The 22,613-nt window shown below is 33.3% G+C and overlaps 2 protein-coding genes across 2 annotated transcripts in view; one reads left to right on the forward strand and one right to left on the reverse strand.

Annotated features, from left to right (window-relative positions):
* LOC128986852 (vesicular glutamate transporter 1) overlaps nucleotides 1-10,466 on the forward strand; it is an 88,995-nt gene extending 78,529 nt beyond the window's left edge. The window contains exons 11-16 of the mRNA XM_054407423.1: nucleotides 330-619; nucleotides 5,503-5,619; nucleotides 5,838-5,964; nucleotides 6,137-6,264; nucleotides 7,188-7,346; nucleotides 8,047-10,466. Of these exons, the coding sequence (XP_054263398.1) occupies nucleotides 330-619; nucleotides 5,503-5,619; nucleotides 5,838-5,964; nucleotides 6,137-6,264; nucleotides 7,188-7,346; nucleotides 8,047-8,196 (971 nt within the window). The 3' untranslated portion in view covers nucleotides 8,197-10,466. The remainder of the gene's footprint in view (nucleotides 1-329; nucleotides 620-5,502; nucleotides 5,620-5,837; nucleotides 5,965-6,136; nucleotides 6,265-7,187; nucleotides 7,347-8,046) is intronic.
* A 5,746-nt stretch (nucleotides 10,467-16,212) lies between these two features.
* The window catches only part of LOC128987721 (inactive pancreatic lipase-related protein 1), a 35,174-nt gene continuing 28,773 nt past the window's right edge, over nucleotides 16,213-22,613 (reverse strand). Inside the window, exons 6-8 of the mRNA XM_054408719.1 lie at nucleotides 18,795-18,986; nucleotides 17,778-17,946; nucleotides 16,213-17,296 (exon numbers count right to left, since the gene is read on the reverse strand). Of these exons, the coding sequence (XP_054264694.1) occupies nucleotides 17,176-17,296; nucleotides 17,778-17,946; nucleotides 18,795-18,986 (482 nt within the window). The 3' untranslated portion in view covers nucleotides 16,213-17,175. The remainder of the gene's footprint in view (nucleotides 17,297-17,777; nucleotides 17,947-18,794; nucleotides 18,987-22,613) is intronic.

Consider the following 22,613-nt stretch of genomic DNA (forward strand, 5'->3'; position numbering starts at 1 on the left):
ATTAATGGTCCTAAACGTATTGTTTAATGTTAGCAATATTTTATGAGTAACGTAACCTAATTTTTGTACAGAAGAATTAAATAAATTTGTAGTTACCTAAGTAAAAATCTGCGATAACAAGTATGCCTACACTATCATAGCCTCATCTAATACAAGGCTGCGGTGGAGTGTGGCAACGTCGCACCGGCCCATTGCTATACGCTCCATTAGGAATCAGTATAGCTGTTTCGGTAGGCCGGCTCTGCGGTGTTGCCATTTTTATCTCGCCACGGCCTCTGACTCTATTCTATAAAATAATATAGCTTAAAACATATTTTATATATCTTCAGGAGTGGTAGGGATGCTGTGGTATCTGGTTTGGTTGTGGTTATCGTTCGAACGACCCTCCAAACACCCCACGATCTCCGGCCGAGAGCTCCTCTACATCCAACAGTCTATAGGTTCCACTACCCAATCGTCTTTGCCTACCATCGCCACTACACCCTGGCACGCCTTCTTCACCTCCATGCCCGTCTACGCCATCATCGTCGCCAACTTCTGCAGGTCCTGGAACTTCTATCTGCTCGTGCTCTTCCAGGCCAGCTACTTGCAGCACAACTTCCATTTGCAAATCGAGGAGGTGAGATTGAATATTTGATGTTATGTAGTTTGGTGGGGGTATTACAACTATATAACTTCTTTATTTATTTGTTTTCACGGGATAATAATTAGAATGTGCCATGGTGTATGTATTTTTCTAGATGGATCTTCGGTTTGCTGGTTTCCGACAGTGACAATCTTCTGTCATAGTAATGTCATTGATGTTACCTTGTTTTATTTTATTTTATTTTATTTTATTTTATTTACATGCTTCAATACAGTTTAAAGACCATTTACATTGAAGCAGTTCATGCACTTATAATATTATTGCTTCAGTGGGTTTCTTCTTGTATTTTCACTTCATTTTTACTTACACTTTCATGCCATGCATTTAATACTAACATAAAAACAAAATTATCAATAACTATAACAACAATGTATATATATTTAAAAAAGATTAACAATGATAAATTATATAAATATATAAATACTGAGTAGTAAAAATAAATAGAACAACGAAAAATATATAAATTAACAATACTGATAATAAATTAATTTACTGATTGATTAATACTGTTTTTAATTTCAATTTGAAATTGTTTATGTTGTCAGAGAAAATATCAATATTATTGCACTTTTTTATTACGTAATTGTAGTCTTTCATTAATCGATAGAGGGGGGAGGAGGCATGGGCAGTGGTGCGACTGTAGGGCAACGAGAAGAGATGTTTGTTTCTACTATTGAAGCAAGGTACGCGATAAGACAGGCCGGCCAGGCTAGCAGCGTCGTCAACCTCTCCACGCGCCAGTTTGTACAGGAACACCTGACCTATGATCGTTCTCCTCAGATCTAGACTCTGCAGCCCAAACAGTTGTAATAAATCATGGTATGGAACATCGTACGTATAAATATTAAAACATTTGTAAAATAAGAATCTTAAAAACTTTTTCTGGACTTTCTCTAAAGCATCTTTAAACTGTAAATGATATGGATTCCAAATTATGGAACAGGTTTCTAATCTTGATCTGACCAGCGAATGATAAAGCATAATTAATGTTTCAATGTTTCTAAAATTTGTACTTTGTCTAATTATAAACCCCAACATTTTACTTGCAGCAGCAATGCATGTTTCAATATGAAAATTAAAAGATAGTGCAGAATTCATGTGAACACCTAAATCTTTAATTTTGTTTACTCTACTAATTAAAATGCCATTTAAAAAATAGTCATTTCGTAAAAAATTTGTAGTCCTAGTAAAAGTCATTAGTTGACATTTAGAAACATTAAAAGTCATTTTGTTTGAAACACTCCACCTATAAACATTGTCAAGATCTTCTTGTAAGCTATTTGCATCATCAAGACTATTGATATGCTTAAACATTTTTAAATCATCGGCAAATAGAAGTGAATTTGAATTTAAAATACAGTCACTTAGATCATTAATTAGTATTGTAAAAAGACAAGGCCCTAGATTCGAACCCTGGGGAACCCCAGATTGGACATTAAATACAGCAGAGGAAAATCCATGATAGAAAACAAATTGTTTCCTATTAACAATGTAAGATTTGAAAAAATGCAATAAATCATTTGACATGCCATACCAATGCAGTTTCTGCAACAAAATTGAATGGTCAACCTTATCAAACGCTTTGGCCAGATCAAGAAATAACGTGTCTGTCTGAGCCCCAGAATCCAGACCAGAGGAAACGTAACTAGTAAAATTTAATAAATTTGTGTTGACTGATCTTCCTGGGACAAACCCATGCTGGTAATTTGAAATGTATTTTTGAAAATGTCTGAATAAATATTTGTGAATAATAATCTCAAATATCTTCGCCGGTACAGATAACACTGCTACCGGTCTATAATTTAAGACTTTGGATTTTTTTCCACTCTTAAAAATTGGAGTTACTTTGGTTGTTTTCCATCTTTCGGGAAATATATTAGTTTTCAAGCTTAAATTGTATAAATATTCTAAAGGCCCAACTAAAAATTCAGAACAACCTTTAAATAAATATTGTGGGAGTAAATCTGGACCAGTAGTGCATTTTGATTTTAAATGTTTGATGGCGTCCTGCACATCCTGACAGCTGAGGCGAGGCAGTGTGAGGCAAGACGCGCCGGCCAGACACGGCCCCTCCACCGCGCACTCCACACTAGGCTCTGTAGTGTAACTCTCGTACACAGAACTAAAATATTCCGCGAATGCATTTACAATCGCTCTTCCGTTATCCAGTCTTACTCCATTGTGCTCCATTATCATAATTTTATTTCGTTCAGATTTTTTACTTTGAATAAAATTCCAAAACTTACTGCTATCAACATTTATACTATCTTCCACTCCATTTACATAATTGCGATATGCTAGATCAATTTCATTTTTTACTGCTGTTCTCTGGACTTTAAATAAGTTATAAGCTTCATCAGTGTTTACTTTTTTCCACCTTCTTCTAAGTTTTTCTTTACGTTTTAAATTGTAAATAATAGAAGGAGTAAACCAAAAGGGATATTTTGCTTTTTTATTTTTCTTTAATGGACAGTTTTTATCAATTATTTCATAAAGTGTGCTATAAAAACAATCTAGAGCATCATCGACGTTCAAAATAGAATATAAATTTGACCAGTCAGCCTGTTGTAAATCTTCGTATATTTGTAGAAAATTGGCTCGTCTGAAACAATAACCAGCTGACTGGGTTGACCTTGAACGACCAGATAACGGAGTAGCCAACACAACAATTACCTCCAAAGCCGGATGATAAAGATCTTCACTAACTAATTGTTCACCGCTTCTCGTCACCACTACTTCCTCACAATTTGATATGACTAAATCCAATGTCTTATTTTGAAAGTTACGAATATCATTCTTTAAACTTAAACCATGCAAATTCAAAAAAATAAATAATTCTTTACATATATTGTCACCTTGATCCAAGCAAAAGTCCTGACCATAGATTGAAATATTAAAATCACCTAATACAATAATATCACAGTTCGATAATGAATTTAACTGTAAAAAACAATCAAAAAATCTTTGGTATGCTACTAACGGTGACCTTGGCCTGAAATAAACAGTACAAATATACAATCCTCTCCCCTTGCTATTTACAACTTTTACACAAACACTTTCACAACCAGGAATTGAATCATTAAAAATGTCGACTACGTTACACAATATATCATTTCTTAAGGCTAACAATACTCCCCCTCCTCCCTGTCGGCCTGAAGTTTCTAAATTTCTGTCACATCTAAATACATTAAAACTATCAGGAAAAAATTCCGATGAATTAATACCAGGTTGTAGGTTTGTTTCTGTTAGAGACACAATTTTGTAATCGCTTGTTAAGATGTTACTAAAAAAAATGTTTGATTTTGTTCTCAGACCTCTGACATTTTGGTAGTAAACTATATTATCAAAATCATTATTTACCATTAATAAGTTTTAATAAAAACATAAATAACATAGAGAAAATTCCTATTTTTTTTTTAATGGACTATAAATACAGCAATAAATAGAAATATAAATAATAAATAAAACATAACATTTAAGAAGTCGAAGAATAGCATGTATAAATAGATAAACAGAATTGTATTCATGCAAAAATAATTTAATTAAATGCTTATAAAGAAGTTTAACGTGCATTGTATATAAATTTGATGTAAATAAATTATGAAATAGATTATTAAAATATAAATTAAGCATTTGATTACTTACAATTACAGTCATTGTTTTACATGCTGTCAATATCCACGTCTGACCTAATCTTGATAGCATCAGTGTCCTTATTTCGTCGCACGAAGATGCTGCAGTTCGCCGTCCACACCTGGCTGTAGCCCTTGGCCTTCGCCGCATCACGCGTCTTCTTCAGCAGGTCCCTGTTCTCTGGCGTCAATGACTCGTTGACGTAGATCGAGTCTTCGCTGCTGAAGCCAAGGTCCGAAGCTTTAAGATTGCGGCGTTCTTTACGTTTATTTAAAAAAGCGTCCTTGTCCAGACGTCTGACGAAGCGAATGATGATAGGCCTCGGCGATGTATTCGTAGGTTCATACTTCCCCATTCTATGTACAGCATCAACTAATTTCTCCGACCAATCTTGGAAGTGTAGAGCAGTTGCTAACCGTCTTATAACGAACATAATTTTTTCATTGTTGTCCTCCGGGATACCGTAAATAATTAAATTGTTTCTATGTGAATACTGTTCAAGATCACGAACTTCACGTTGCACTTTCTCAACCGATTTCCCGAATTTATAAGTGTCCTTCTTAGTCTTCTGTACCTCGTTTTCACACTCTCTTATCTTCAAATCTTGAGTAGATATTAATTGTTTAAAGTCATTGATGGTTGCATGGCATAACTCAATAGATTCACACATGTCTTTTTGTTCTTTTTTAATTTCGACGATGTCATTAGAATTCTTCTCAAGAATTTGTAAAATACTATTAAGTTTAGTGTCTATAGATTGAAGTGATGGCGACGTTGATTCAAGCTCACCTTTATTAAGTTTGGCAGTGCCACGCGTCGTTATCTTGACTCCCTCAGTCATAATGGCGTTCACTGATAACGACCACACACTGATCGACCCCGGCCAAAAATTCTTCAATATTACGAAGAACTCACTGCACTTTATGCGCAACACTTACGATAACGGTAAACACAGTTCTTAATTACACTCAGCAGATAAATATTGTAGTTTACCGATTAAAATTTACCAGTAAAAATGAGTTAATTAACGGAGCCGATTTGCTAGCGTGTCATGCACTGGTCATCCCCACTCTTCCAATCTTGTTGTAATGTTGATAAATTAAAGTAGAAATTCTAGATAAAAACTGTGATGTATTTCAGTAGTCTTGCAAAAGTTGCCATCCATTTGATGTTTACTGTCGGACGATTTTTGTAAGCAACTAACCCTAATACTACTGTGTCAGACTGGTTTCGTTGGCGCTCTACCACATCTGCTGATGACGGTGATCGTTCCTTGCGGGGGAATGTTGGCCGATCACATCCGAAAGAAAGGCATCATGACCACCACGAATGTCCGAAAGGTGAGAGTTTTAGCCAATAGAGACTTTGCAATGGTTGTATTTTTCCTCTCAAATAATACTCGTATCTGGGGAATAGAAAATATCCTGTACGAATATCAAAAGACTTCTCACACTCACACCTGATTTATCAACATACATTCATGGTACATAGGTTTTTAAGCTTGTTAAACTTTAGTCGTATTCAACGTATTTAAAATTTGGTGTATGTGGCTTTTTAGGTGTTCAACTGTGGTGGTTTCGGGATGGAGGCGGTGTTCTTCATAGTGGTGGCCTACGCGCGCACAGCCTTCGCCGCTACGCTAGCTCTCACCTTCGGCGTAGCCTTCAGCGGTTTTGCGATATCAGGTAAAACATACGTGGTATGCATCAAATGTAGTAAATTCTAAACCAAAATAACCTGACATATTAGGAAATGTATAGCTACAATCGTACCAATCTTACATCGGGTATGTGGTTATTGCTTCTGAATAATATTGCTTATCTATTTTGATAGTTGGTATGAACTTGTTCTATGCAGGTTTCAACGTGAATCATCTAGACATCGCTCCCAGATACGCTAGTATTCTCATGGGGATGTCGAACGGTATTGGCACCATCGCTGGCCTCATCTGCCCAATAGCTATAGATCACATTACCGAAAATCAGGTATGAGTTGTTTTATTTGTATTTAAAACATAGCTATAAGATTTTTACGTCAGGAGTGATATATTTATCCCCTTTTTGCTTAGGTTAATGTAACACTCTTAGTTGCTTGGTTTTTTTTATTTTATTTTCTCGTTCCTAAAAATATTTACCAAAATCAGTAAGATTATAATGCGTGTTTCAACCAAACACCACAGAATTCTAATGGTTTCTAATGTTTTAGTAAGGACATTATTGTGATTCAAAGAGCAATACAATACAACAAAACAAAGTTTACATGTGAGTGAAAAGTCAAGGACTTAGTCACTATTTGCTTACTTATTTTAAAATGTCAAGTATACACGAATAATCTCAACTTAAAAAAAAATAATTTAGTATATCAAAGTGTTTTTTGGGTTTTGTATGTGTTTTTTTTTGTTTTTTTTGGGGGGGGGAGGGGGAATTGTGGGTTTGCATAGTATTACAAAAACACTTTGATATACTAAATTATTTCGAAAAAAGTCTTACGAAATACGAATTAATGGCCTAGCACTAAAAGGGTTAATTATAAAATATAGGAGATCCTTCGTTTCTCTGAAACATATAGCCCAAGTGTCATTAATTTTGTCAAACAGTTCAAAGAGGTTGAGTGTGGTTAATAGTGTTTTACTGGTGTGTAATTGTCATCGAGTGTCTTTGAAGGATTCGTCTACGTGTCTTTGGATGTAGCTAAAGTTCTTCTTCTTCGTTGTATCCTTATGTTATTACCTTCTTCTTCTATTTCTTCTTTCTCTTCTTTTTTTCTTCATTCTCTTCTTCATCCTCTCCTTCTTAGTATCATATCATTCTTCCCCTCCATTCATCTTCTCTCTTCTTCTTCTCTCTCTCCTTCTCTCTTTTCTTCTTTATATCCTTTTACAATATAACAACACCCTGTCTATCCCCAGACCCACGAGAGCTGGAAGCGCGTGTTCCTGTTGGCCGCCACAGTTCACTTCATAGGCGTCACGTTCTACGCGGTCTACGCCTCAGGGGAGCTCCAGCCTTGGGCGGAGGACGGCGCCGAGGAGATCAAGAAACCATGGGATCCCATGGAGGGGGCGAAGCCCCAGTGGGACCCTATGGAGAGTTCCATTACCAGCCCACCAGCTAAGGTAAACTTTGTTGTGTTTTGAATACATTATTCTAGTTCAACACTAAACAGTCTTCAAGGATTGATTTAATCCTTATAGAATTATGAGAACTTATGGTAACTTCAGTAAATTCCAAATTTTATGTCGAAGAGTAAAACTCGTAACCGAACATTGTTCAAATGAATTTAATTCCATCAAACTTGTCTCTATAAAGCCTGACAAAGTTTCGAAGTGTTTAATTGTGATTTTTCGTCCTTATAGTGGTCATTGAAATACTGTTATTTAAAAAAAAAAAACTTAATTATGAAGGGTAAATATTGTTTAAAGTGAAAAAATTGTTTTCTACATGAGGATTGTGCATGAAATAGAAGTTTATTATGGTAACAAGTGTTGACGTTATAAGTATGTTCCATTAAGAGGCCATCAAAATGATTCTAACAATTTAAGTCGTATTTTAACTAATTCATCAAAGCTTCTGCATCGTGTCAAGATACCTTCCATATAACCTTTCTATCCCACAAGTGACCTTTGCTGTGAGTTCTAGGTTTTCTTCACTTTTTTAGCTATATCTCTTGTAATCTAGTGATATGACAATCGGTTCTCGATAACTATGAGGATAGCAACAATTAATAAACACATGATTTTTCAGCTGCCGACTACCAACCCCTTCGCTCAGCCCGAGTCGACGAACCCTTTCCGCCAACCCACCCTGAACTACGGGTCCATGGACCAGGCGCAGTTCGGGTACACGAATCACGTGATGACAGAGGCTGTACAGCCGGAGAGTAGGGACTCGTATATGCACGACCCCCAGGGGTACTAGATCCCTAGTCCCCCTCCAACCAAAGTACTGAAAAGGAGGCTTATTGGTTGTGCCACCAGAAAACGCTGGGGTGGTTTGGAATATAAATGGTAAAATGTTGAAATACAAAATACAAGATTATAGCACTACTTAAAAAAAGTATTTGATTAAGAACACGTTAAAACTAGAAAGATAAGTAGTATAGGGTAGTATGTGGTGGAACTTCGGTCCCAAAGGTCTCGGAGTCTAGCCTGGAGTAATGTGTAAAAACATAGAAACATCAGCTTCGGCAATTTACGAGTACTACATTTTGATCAAATTACTACGACAGTATTTTAATGACGAATACTTAAAACACAAGACAAGAAAGATCATTTTTAAACCTATCACAGCAAAAACCTTCCTCCCAAATTTCTTTTATTTCGTTTTTAGTCACTACATTTACAGTAATACTCTGAGACATAATTGATAAGAAATTAAATCGAAAGTACTCTGATAGGAAAACAATTATATGGGAAAAATTGGCCGTAAAATGTTGTATTGTAATTGAATTGGAAAAAAGCTAAATATTAAAACCTGTATTGATCCGAGTGTCTGAACCACTTATTGTTTTGAAATCTAAAATGTGGTGCTAACTTCATGGGTTTAATTCTTTTGCTATAATTTAAAGACAGTTGCGTTTGAAAGTGATAAGATAACGCAGCTGGTGGCACAACCAATAAGCATATACGATATGTCGAACTAAATAATGGTCAAGAGATTGTAGGCTTGGTTTTTTAGACCTGTTGCCAACTAAACAGTAACCATACACTTTATGTAACATTTAAGTATACATTTTCAAAAGCCGAAGCATCCCACTCAGCTGTTAACATCTTTTGACAACAATCTTTTTACATTCTGCAAACACTTTTACTTTTCAGAACCAAAATGAAAACAAATCAATTTACCTTTTATAGGTGATTTGTAATTTTTACGAGCTTCTTATTCAAATACATTATAGTATTATTTATTGTTTTAAATGTATTTTCATGAATAGGTTTCACCTGCTTTACAGTTTCTTGACCAACGGTGTATTTTGTTTTAGCCTATATAATCTATATCATTTAGAAGGATTAGCGAATAAAGTATCATAATAGATATAGGTAAAAGTTATTTTTTCGAACCTAAATAACTGTGTGCGAATCGCCGATGTTTAATTAACTTTGTTAAATAATTAATATTTTCAAAGAATTTCTAAATAGTAAATACAATTTCAGTACATCTTTTGTCAGGCGCACATTCAAGTGAATAATTGTGAAATTTAATTCCCTCAATTTCAATTCAAAATAACTAGCACACATTCCATTATAGTGTATGTATTTCAGTAAAATGATCATTGTTCATTTGTTAAACTAGTTTAGTGTTATGCATAAGACTGTTATTTCTTTAAAATAATCGATGAATATTTTTCAAAATTAAACTTTACAGTAACGTAGGTTCTCAAAATGTTATAAACTCTACTGTTTAATATTAAACTAGTCATTTGTATTAAGTATCACAAACATGCTGTTTTAAAGACTGGATTAGTCCATGTGATGTTGATTTTATAATATTTCCTTAGAACACTCCTGTAAACCCCTTGAAGGTAATTTGAGTGAAATGCTTTGAGAAAATATTTTTGTAAATTACGTTCTGCGAGTAGTCATAAACTTTTTTAGAAAACTTTAAGCTTCCTTTGTAAACATTCCAAAGCTGTAAATTTGCTAAAATGGGAATGCGTGGTCTTCTACTGAATACCAAACTTTTAAGTTGACATATTACTATCTGTCGATAGTGAAAATGCAGCTCTTTACTTGGTTAAAACACAATATTTAATCTTTTACTTTTATCTAATTATTTTGTTTTTGCTTAGTTATATTTAATACTCTCTAAATAGTAGTAAACCCATTTTTCCTATTCCTCCAGACAGATTCATTATTACTACTATTTCGTTTTCCATGCAATCAATTACTTAGAGTTTCTAGATTATTGAAAAACAGTTTGCAAATGTTTGAATATACATAGAAGACACGCATTCACCTATCTTTATTTTCAAAGTCCACATTTTGTGGGCTCGGATGTTCGCTTCAGAGTTCAGAATTAAGAATATCGTAATGCCTTTTTGCGTGTTAATGTTTATTCGAAGTGTTTCGCACACTTATAAGACAATATAGTGAATGTACAGAGGTTCCAGTACGCCTAATAGGGTAGAATTGCCCCGATAAAGATGTTCATAGGTTTCAATGTTTGGTTGGAATAAAACTATTATTTAAAATATACGCAATAAGAGGTTAAATAGTCTTTACACTGATGTATTTTGCTCATTGCTACGATTAATTTGTGAGAATATAACGGAAAATTTCAAATAGCGATTCTTTGACCACAAAGCAAAATATGTAACTGATGCGGACTCAATGTGTATGGAAATGATAAAATGCATTTGTCTCATTGGCTATTTAGGTACTCTATGTATTCTATGTATACAATAAAGAGTACAACCATTACTAATACTGGACCATAGCCTCCTCTAATACAAGGCCTTGGAGAAGCAGATGTGGCAACGTCGCAGTCCCGGCTTACTGAAGCAGCTGTTGCTCTAATTCATATGGAGCGTCTGCATAAAGTTTACGTCTGCGTTAATATCATTACCATTGCAGTAGGCCGGCCTGTGCGACGTTGCCACGTCTTGCATTAAAGGAGGCTCTGCTAATAAAACTGTGTTCCTCCTAAGATGTTGAATTTAAATCTATATCCCCTCAATTTTCCTTAAGTAATCAAATGTTCATTATTAAAAACTAATTAGGCCTAGTAGGGTATCGAGGCATGAAAAGAGTTATATTACCTTAATCAAAATCACAAGAGAAAACATTTATTTACGTACTTACTATTTTCCAAAATCAAGAGAATATTAATTTCCTCCTTATAAAATAAAACCAGCACTGATAACACTGCTGAACAGTCTACATTATCGGGACAAATTAGAGTAAAGGATCAATGTTGTTGTTTGTACGATGTTTTATTTTTATTATATTTACTGACTTGACAATAAATGATTGCGTTGAAAGACAATAATTTACACGTTTATTACTAGTATTTGAGGTATACAGCGATTTATCATCTGTAATTGGTCAGATATTAGCTCAGTTCGTAAATGTGTGCAATAGGAACGTTGACGAAGTAAATAGTTTAATTAATTGTATTTTATTTATGCTGCGTTTTAAAATTATAGATTTGATAATGTTTAACTTATTTTATATAATGGTGAACTACTGTTACCAATTGTTGTGTTTTTAGTTTTATTTTTAAATAATTTGTTGTTTAACGTTTTTATAAGGTATATTTTTTGTGATATAGATAAAGTATTGTTATTTTTGTTGTAAATATGTTTATTGTTTAATTATTGTAGATTGACAGTGTTTGTAAATAAATGTGAGAGCTTTATTTTATTGCATTTCAACGCATTGTAATGCAAAAGGGTTGACCCAATAATAAATATTTTTCTTGACTTAATTTTTTGAGTACATAAGCGTTTGCAAAATATATGTTACAGATGAGGGGATAAAGGTGGATATAGTTATTTCTCTAGTAAAAATACCAAGTTTTATTTGAATTTCATAACATTTTAACATTACACATTAGGTAACCCTTTTGCAGCATGCGTAGGGGTCGCTAGTGGGTCAGATATTTTAATAAAACGCGAAGTAAGCGACTAAAAGGCTGTGTTGACAATAATTAGAATTAAGGAAAACTTAAATTAAGATTAGCATTAGAGTTAGTAATAGAAAAAATATACAATAATGTGCTTTTAACAAGTTGAACCTTTCCGACTCAAAATTGCAGCAAATATTTGACATTTACTTTTTAGCTTTTTTAGTAGAGTGTTTTTTTGGATTTTTTTATAAATATCTGTACACTTATTGATTGTAAATCAATTTAAATATTTTTCCATGTAGCACAGTTAAATGTGTTATTTAACTAGATTATTTTCCTTATGCATGTTTCCAGGGTAATTCTGTTGAAAGCACTTTTCCTAAGCACTACACGCACTAATACACCCCTTTGCACACCCATGTTAAATATGCACAATTGCACAACCCTTTGCACGTAGTATAGAGATTGATGTATACATAACAATAACGTTAAGTAATTTTGTATATATTAGTAAATAAGTAATTAAAAGTAATACTTGAATACTAATGCACTTATAGCTAAAATGAATTAATTCATAACTACTAGTGAAAACACATAATTTGACTCAATATATTTAACGCATTGTAAGACAATTTTTTATTTTCAATTTTGACTGTCCTGGCTGGCTTAAATAGTTTTGTCTCCTACTTTGCGGGTCTTCTAAACTAAACGAAGTGAAAACTCTCGAATGCTTGGTAAATTGTAGATTGTACCTTTGTATTATAACAAATTTTATTCCTGAAAATAATTTTTAAACCAAATCTAAAAGGACTAACCAAAAGGAAACACTTAAATCGTTAAAATTAATTTATTCACTTTCTAATGAAACCAAAAAAGTGCATCCACTAAAATGATGGAGATTGTTGTTGATGGAGAACTGACAGTGAGTTTAAAAACAAACTGAAGATGAGTTCTTTATAACAGACTAAATAAAATATCTAAATTTACATCTACAAAGTAAGTTAAGTTTTTAAAATACGAAAAATCATAGAATTTAGCACATTTTAAGCACATTTTGGGTACATTTTGAGCACTCTGTACTCTCACTTTTGCATCATGAACTCACACAATGCACGGTCTATTGCACTAGCAGCACAAATCACATTACTTTAATTTCAAATTATCTTTAGGATTTAAATATTTATTTGTTTGATCTTGTAAACCTCTTTTGTCCAGTCAGCTTTAAATTTGAGGCAACATTTACAACGTATGAAATTATTAACATTCTAAAAATCTTTGTTAATTCTAACGATGTAGAATATTCTGATGAACCACCTACTTTTCTATACTTTGCAGACTTTCAAGTTAATGTTAATGTTAACTAAACAGTTGTCAAAACAAATTGACTCATTAAATAAAAATATTTAGATGGACAGAGGTTTACAAAAGAAATATTGTTGTTTTTTATTTTTCATGCAAGTCGTTTTGTAAAAAAATTGATTTCTTTGCACGATGGATATTGTTGGTATAAAACGAAACAATATTTCATTAAAAGGTTCAACTTACGATTAGTTTTATAAATATTTTACGATGAATATTTGGGTGAGATACAAATGACTTTTGTAAACGGATATTTTTATGGAAAGGCTGCGTAGATATTTGTCCGTTTTGGTAATCCAATGCAATAGTTTGACAATAATGTAAACCAACTACAAAGGACAATACGATTTAGGTGGTAACGAGGGATCAATTTTGAATTTGTAAAAGTATATAAAATTCGAAGATAATCAATTCGGCACTGGTTGCACTGCACATTGTATTAAAAGTGAGAAAATGCACTTGTTAAAAAATCACAGCTACAATTTATAATTTTTACAAGGACGTTATAAACATAACTTGTATTAGGTTTAAGACACGTTGTACCATAGTAATAGCATTTAATATTGTATATATAACTATAACATTCAATGTAATTTAAGCACAAGTGAGAAGAAATCAAGTGTAAATGAAGAGTAGTGACTTTAGCTATCAATACTATATTTTATGTCTATGTTAAACAAGAAAGGTGTAAAATAATTTAGTTTAAACTTTCCCTATGGCTTTTTAGTTACCCAATCACAATTAAGAGAGGTGGAGTATTACAAACATTTTGTATATTTCTTTCACAATGAGAACTCTCTAAAATTTGTACATAAAACCCACCCAAATTATCTGTAAACCATTTAGAGCAAAACTTATCACTTCAAGTGTACATTTGTTGTAAATGTTAGAGTAGAAAAAAAATTTCCCGCCCTCTCTTCAATTAAACTTAGTGGAATAGTGAATGTTAAATGTTACGATATGGTTTCAAATGTTTATTTGTTATAGCGAGCTTTTTATTTATATGTTCAATATATGTTCAGCAAAAAAAATTCTGAACGTTTTTGTAGCTTCAACCATGTACTTTAGAAACACAACTTCAGACTTCAATTCTTGTTCCAATTTAAATGACTTCTCGTAAATCATTTTACTTCGCCCAAAGTGACTTTTTATTGCAATGTTCATGATACATAACTCTTCAAAACTGAACTTTCCGTAGTATTTTTTTTTTTTTTTTTACAAACCCCCAATTCTGTAAATACTGTAAATATTATCGATGTCTTACTGTAAGTGTTTTTGTTTCGCATAGTTTATTACGAGTTATTCGAAGGCTCGAACGGTGGTCATTCTCGATTCTGAATTCTGACGTAGCGTCGTCTGTCAGCAATAATAGGATGTTGGTCTTGTTGGTTATACGTGTCGTTTACTCGGGTTCCACTCATATAAGCCTACGCGGACGTTGCAGGTTTTGCTGTTTGTTTTATATGTGTTTCTCAAAGATTTCTGGATACGTTTTCTTGTATTTGTTTTGACAAGTGACGTTTGTTAGTGTTGTAACGTAAAATGAGATAAATATGCACGAAATAAGGATGTTTTAAAACTAGGTTCATTTAAAAACACCAAAAGTCTTAAAGTAATATATTATCATGATTTCATCCACTTACACACCTACTGAATCATTGACAATGATTATTGAAGTCAAGGCACATCAATTTTAACCAATTTATCTGAGTTTTTGTTTGAAGTATGGTATGGAAGAACTAGCATACAAAAACGAAAACATTTTGATATTCTATGACAGGTATACCTTATAAAAGTATTTTCAAAACAATTAATACTGATCAAACTGGTTAAAAATCAACAAATTGAAAATCGTTGTAAATAAGGGCTACTTACCTATTTTCAAGACCAAACTTTTTTGAAAAAAAAATATAAGGAAGACTGATTAACAAATCTTTTTCCCACCCCAACTTAAACTGTGTGAAAGAACACAGCGAATGGATTTCCCCAAACTCATTTCACTTAAAAAAATATCATTTTTCGTTCACAGTTCACTGTCAAGAAAATGTATCCAGAAAATCCAATAGTCGTGTTAACCACTTATGTAACAATTTCATCGGACTATTTTCGACTTTTCAATGTGCTATTACTGTTCCGTATAACTCTGTGGATTTGTATTTCATACTCTATGGAGGAAAGTCAATTGCCGCCCTGCACGCCCGCCCCCTCCCCTACAGCTGTCATATCCTAGTGCAGGCAATATGGCGTACAAGCCACGTTTAAAATTATGTGTTCCTCTGTACATAATAGCCAATGACATGTTTAGTAAATGTTGAACTCTATTGTGTGCTTTATTTAACCTTGTTCAAGTATCCAAAAGAGTATCTGAATTTTCTGATTATTTTTCTATTGGAAGTATATTTTGTTAGAAATACCTGAACAATCTCAATGAAAAGACTCGATTTTCTGTATGCCTAAATTCTTATCTTTGATCCACTAAAACATTTTCACTGGTCAAGAATATGATCCAAAAAATTTAATCGGTTCCATTAGCTCCAAACTCAAAACTACTAGATTAGAAACCGACCAAAAACACTTCATGTTTCAAATATAAATGCTATACTGCCTAAATACATTGTACTGGTAAATTGGTATTGATATTAGAAATATTTAGGCCATACGGATGTTAAGGAAAACACAAAACACCTATTAAATTATTCAATTCTCAAACTGTTAACAAAATCAACGGTTACCTTTCAAAACCATAAATATTGTCATCGTAAACATATTGAAGTTATTTTACAACTAAAAATAAAGTTGAGTATAATAATAGTAATGAGGAAAATGTATCTGCAGTTATTGTTAGTTGTTTTTATGTATTCTTAGGTATCTCGTAGTCAATTTCGACTACAGTACCATAAGTTAAAAATTTGAATAAATCATTTTTATACGATATATTTTAAATGTGTGAGATAAAACACATTACATGGAAATACGTTTATTGACTAAGTACATGGCAAGGCACTAGACAATTCTACGAAATCCTAACACAATAAATAGTGAATATTTACAAACACTAATAGGAGTATTAAATTAAAACTAAAATTCTCAACCTAACCTATTACTATACAAATGTTCTAACTAAAAATACACAATGAATTTTGAACTTTGCTCTTTGATGAATGTTCAACCTTTTGTCATGGAGATGAAAAATCACTTACGTATTTTGAAGCTATGTACAACAATTAATTAGGGCTAGGTGCCGTGACAAATGATTTATAATTTTGATGAGTACTATATGAGTCATACACTTTCACGAAGTAAACCTCACTTATCGTAGGCACTGAAACAATCCCTTAGCAAACTTTTTGGTAAATACTATAGTCTTTGACTGCAGTAACAATTAATTGTAGTTGATTTCAAATTCAACATCTTCAAAATCACAGATGAGATTTAATCACGTTTCTGTTAGCAGAATACTGATTTATTTATGACCTTATATTGGCTAAAGTTTTTGCAACACCTTCGCCAAACTTTATGGCTAAACCTTTAGGGTAAAATATATCTTAGTTCGATGAAAAACTGACTCATTCAAATTCAAAGATTTGAATGAGTCAGTTTCTGTTGACTTCATTTTCGTGGAAGACTTCAGTTGTCTCCTATATCATTGTAGTGTGCTCTGTTGGCTACGATTTCCTCAGTTTTCAACTGATGACTACCTGATTCAATTGATTGAAGTTGGCTGTCTTCTTTGACGTACGATTTAGTGTTGGCTTATACCCTAGCAGAATTCCAATGTCTTCAACGGCTGTATTTTCTTGAAATACTTCCACCAGCTTTCATTTTATGGGTATAATTACTTCTAATGCCATAACTTTATGGAAAAAGGAATGGTTGCCTCGTTTCTCTTAAGACGTTACTGTCTTCAGTTTATATGTCATCTACACTTAAGTTTTGAAATAAATACGATATCTTCCACTTTTGGACTCTTGGCTACGTTTTCCTAGGTGTTTGACGTTGTCTTCTGTTTGATGTCCTCTGTTTCGCTCGTCCTGGAAGACCTTGAGCGTAAGGAGGGTTTGCGTTCGTCGTGAGGTAAAATATTCCTCGAATCCTGTAACAGAGATGAACAGACTTAAAACACTGAAATAACAGAAACATCGATATCTATCTGAAACTGCGTTAAAACTGCGTTTAGGAGTATGTTTCATCTATTGTTAACCTAGTTTTAGGTCCCCACATTAACTGTCATAGGAAAACAACCATCATGTTATTCCTTCCATTTTCCCCAAAAATGCAATAAATAATGTTTTTCATCGCTGAATGTACTCTCAAAACCTCAATGGACTTCATTCCACAAAGAAGTAAGGTACACAGGAAACAAGCTAATGGGACAACTACGACCTTGCACTTTCAGCAAGGAAGAACCCAAGAGACAAGTACTGTGTGGAAATTCAAATCGCACAGGGCTCTCAGGGTCTTCCTCCAATCCAGCGTTGTATTACATGATGGCAAGGGATGTTGTACTTTGCCCTAGACACCAGCGAGTGCTAGACACCGAGTGTGCCATCGAATGTTTCCTCCATCATACTCACTTAGGGTTAGCATTTTCCCCCATGAGGACCCAGTCTTGGACCGGAGGATTGCAGAAACCCAAGTTGAAGAGGAAGCGGTTGGAGCAAGGCACCGCCCAGAACCCGGCTTCGGAGTTGATGGATTCTATGAAGTACGGAGTCACTTTGGTGTGATCGCATGACAACGTCCCTGCAAACAAATACTTGTTAGTGGAACAGGATGTAATTGAATTTTATAAAAATAATTTTAGATAAAAGGCAGTTTTGTTTAAAGTAATACCATATATTTAATGTACATATGCTGACCTCTTGGTCAAATCGTTCTATAAAATAGTCTCCGCCCAAAGAATACGGGTTCAAAGTTAGTCTCCTACCAAACTGTACTAAGAATATCAACAACAACACATTTTAAAGTAGGTGTTACCCAACATGTCGAAACCCATGATTTAGTAAGTTGGTATTGTAATAGACAAACTAATAGAGAAAACAGATTTTCAATTAATTAATAAACTAAATTGCTTTGACGATCTTAAATTTGTGTAATTTTCTGCTTGAATGTTTTTTTATAACTAAATTGTGGTAATGTTGAGTACCAATCAGTTAAAAGCCATGACTGAATATCAGTCGGTGCATTTACGACTTACAACCCTATTGTTGGCTGTTTTTTGTCGTGTTTTTGTTTCCTGTACCCTTCTGACGAAAACCGACAATGTTTTAAGCCAGCACTCTTCCAAGCAGATTAATTTTCATTCCTCGATTTTTAAGATTTGGTACATTTCACCCATTTTATTTCAGCTGGTTTAACTATTTTTCCCACTTTTTCTTTTGTATCCATTAAATCTGCCTAATTAATTTTATCCATTTCGTACAGTTAATCAATTTTCACCCATGCCATTAATTTACATCATTGTTTTAACCATCGCACTCTTTTAACTTCAGTTTCCTAAAAGACATTCCACATAAGAGATTCTACTGGATCCTGCTGTGTTGTTCATCACTGAATCAGTCCACTAACTCTATAGGTTTTGGTCCACTCACGTATAAGACTGTTACTGAAGCAGCCAGGCTGACTGGTGCCCCCGTTGACGTAGAAGTCAGCGTGTCCGTTGGGTCCCCACTGGCCCAGGACCCCGGCCCCCGTGTGGATGACGTCGACGAAATGGGCGTCCGAAGGGTCCAAGTCCCTCGATCGGTTGTTGCCCATGTAGAAAATAATCGTGGGGTCCAGACCTGAAAAATTTCCACAATCGTACAGTAAAATAAATCACAATAAACTTGTAAACAAAACTGAATTTTTTAAAATTAATTTAACGTGGTTATCGTGGTAGATGGTTATCATTATACCTACACTATCATCTGTGTAAAATCTGTTATACATATTTTTAGACATTCAATTGATTGGATTTAAACTATTTGTCCCTAAGAAAGAACACACCAACTTCAATCATACTGCTTTGTATTAATCATATTGAATCAGTAATTGAAACAGTAAATATACCACATCTCAACAAATATTATCAGGCAATACGACTAATTACGTATTTTACTAGATGCGTTTCACAAACTGCAACACGAAGAACAATTTTCAATTATGATATCCTTGAACTAGCTTGAATAAAAGTTTGTCACATAACCAAACATGTGTTAAAATACATTCAGCTGCAGGAATATGCTGGATTTGTTTTTGTGTAAAGATAAAACTTATCAAAATATCTTAAACTTTTAAAGATTTTGTTTTGTCACTTATGTTGTGTTAAATTTCCATCCTCAATTTTAACATAGTATTAATTTTACCAAATTACTGAAAAAATCCACCCTTGCAACCAATATTTCTTAATATTTTTCAATTATCCCCATTTTTACAAAACATATTTTGAACAGTCTTTAAAACTATAAACATAGCACAAATATAAACTCATCACGAGACGTTTTTCTTTGGACTATTTTAAACTAAACGTATCTGTTAAAAAAAGAAATCAAATTTGAGATGAAAGTATCATTCCTCCCCCGGGGGGTTTATTGTGGGTGATATTCGTTGAGTGGAACATTTGAGGGAGGTTTACTCCAGCAGATCCTCGTGAATCAGCATCGCCACCGACATAAATGTGGGTGAGGTTCATAACTCCAAGTTTTCATAACTCCAAGTACTTTTAAATACAACATTTCATAACTCCAAGTAAAATTATGTCCAAGTAAATTAAAACCAAAATATCATAAGACCAAGTTTCATAACTCCAAGCGTTCATAACTCCAAGATTCATAAGTCCAAGTTAAAATAAAACCAAGTAAATTAAAATACAAAATTTCATAACTCCAAACGTACAGATTTGCAAGGACCACAAGTCCAAGTTTCAAAACTCCAAGGGTTCATAACACCAAGTTTCATAACTCCAAGTGACAATGGGTACAGTCTGTGCAGGAAGCGATAACGTACGCACACACACGCACCCATTACACACACACATGCTGGAAGAGAGTTTCCGATGTTGGCGAGATTATTCGAAGTGGTGCGTTCCCTGTCGCTTTGCACGTTCGTCTAAATTGTAATAAAAATAGTGAGAGGATGAAATTTACATATTTAAATTCTGCGTAAACTGATGTTTAATACTATATAAATACAATTTAGTTCGTGCAGATGATTAATGTTTAATAATGGAAAATATGAAAAGGTTGTTCAATGTAAACATGAAAAAGTAAGTGAGCGAGGATTTTTTTTATTTTTTGGTCAGATGAAAACTTTCAGCGAGAAAAGTATAGATAATAAGATGTTCTTCAATTTTTGTTCCAAACATTTTTTCGTAAGACTTTTAGTTTGTCCAATAATCGACTTAGATGACCACCATGAGGTGAATGAATTAGTTTACGCGCACAGTATTTTAGCAATTGCCGTCTTCCAACAACAATATTAAGGAAATACAGTATTAGTTCACGTTTTAAAATTTCTAAACTATGAAAAATATTTAGTCTTAACTTCTTAAGCTGTATGTACGAAATTTCGAAATTTTTTCTACATAATATTCGTGGTGCACAACGCAAATAAGTCGTAGTGCCTTTTTTTCCACTATTTTTCATCTCCTATTTTCGGAAAAAATTTAAACAGTATTAATCCAGGTTAAGGTTTTATCTTGTAGCATTCATTTGTAAATATAAAATTTGATTATAGTTACAATTACTTGTTCCCTCATAAATCTTTATTCCGTTACAAATATGAGAGTGTATGTTAGCAAAGTAAATTGTACGCAAAATGTCTGTAGTGCATAATGGGTTTAATAAAAAAATACCATATTTAAAATTTAAAAAATACTATCTAGACTTGTATGATCCAAACAAGCGGATATAATCTATAGATAGGTCTAAACATTTGGATTTCGTGACTAAATTATCATAGAAATAGGTTTTTGAGTAAATACATCTATACCTAATACCAGATTGTTTTATTTGAGTTAAATAAAAGGTATTTATCATTTAGGTATTATTGAAGTACCTTAATGAGTTAAGTACTTTAATATAAGAATTGATGTCGTCCAGTGGTCAAAACTCGACCACAATCCAAATAAAATATGAACTTATCTATATTCATCCCACGCTGAAAATCAAACATGTGATGATTGTGTACCAGTCTTCAATTTGTTTTGATTTTCTGTATATTTATCGTTGTTATTGCGTCACCAGAATTTTAACTCATAATCCAAATGTTAGTTTTTTGTTTGTGTTAAATTCGTTGTCTTCTTATTTTTCATCAAATTGTCTGTCACAATTTTATTTGTTCGATTGGTGTATTTTTTGTTTAGTTGCAATAACGTTAATTATATTTACCTGAGAAATGCAAAGTTAAAGACCTTCTGTTGTTCAGATGATTTTTGTTTCCCTTAGCATATGAATAATAATTAAAAGCCTTCAGTAAAATGTTGGTAAGGGGCTCTTGGATATTTTCATAGGCTATTATTAAAATTGCTTGACTTTTATGAAAACATAGATTAATGTCATTGACGTACCAGATTTATTTGGCTTTAGAGGGCTTTCCTCTGCAATGATTACAAAGTTAAGTCCATGTTTCCTAATAAAATTTGTAGCACTTCGGCTAACATCCTCGTTCATAGTTTGTAGGAATCTGAATCTTGTAGGTGTTCTTCATTATACAGGCTAATGACGATAGTTAATTCTTTAAAAAAATATTATCTCTATTTCTTCTACTAGGGGGCGTTCTATGACTTTTAATGTTTCAATAATTTGCAAATGGGTTCTTTCAATGATTTATTTTTCAAAGATTTAATTTTTGTAGGACGCTTTTCTTTGAAATGCAGTTTAAATATTGACAGCAATTAAATTATACAGCTGATCAAAATTTAAACAATTATGATCTTCATAAGGATAACATGGGAACCTTCAAAGCCACTGGGGTAGAGCCCAAGGGACTTTTTCAAATCCAGTTCAAGGCCAGTTTGCAAATCTACGCGACACGCTATTTCCAATGATACGTCAATGGATAAAATCGGTTAAGAAATGACGGAGGAGTTCAACCGACAAACTTCGTGTTCGCGTATTAATTATATAGATATACGTATCACGTTTCGTTTAGCCTACAGGTAGGAAATGTCGCTCATTACGAAAATCTATATAATTAATACGCTACATGAAACTTTGGTAAGTTTCAACAACGGTAAGACCTAGACCCGGGACCGATTTACTTTTTCATTTTAATGTCCCCAGAGGCCAAAAACACCATTCGTTCAAATTTTTATATATGTATATATACATATATATATATATATAGACTTATATATATATATATACGTCCGTGAACGCGATAACTTGAGTAATTTTTGTCCGATTTTGATGAAATTTGGTTTAAAGGTG

This window comes from Macrosteles quadrilineatus, unplaced genomic scaffold, assembly GCF_028750875.1.
Source record: "Macrosteles quadrilineatus isolate MER2022 unplaced genomic scaffold, UCM_ALF_1.0 Scaffold_2__2_contigs__length_208266976, whole genome shotgun sequence".
Taxonomy (NCBI): domain Eukaryota; kingdom Metazoa; phylum Arthropoda; class Insecta; order Hemiptera; family Cicadellidae; genus Macrosteles; species Macrosteles quadrilineatus.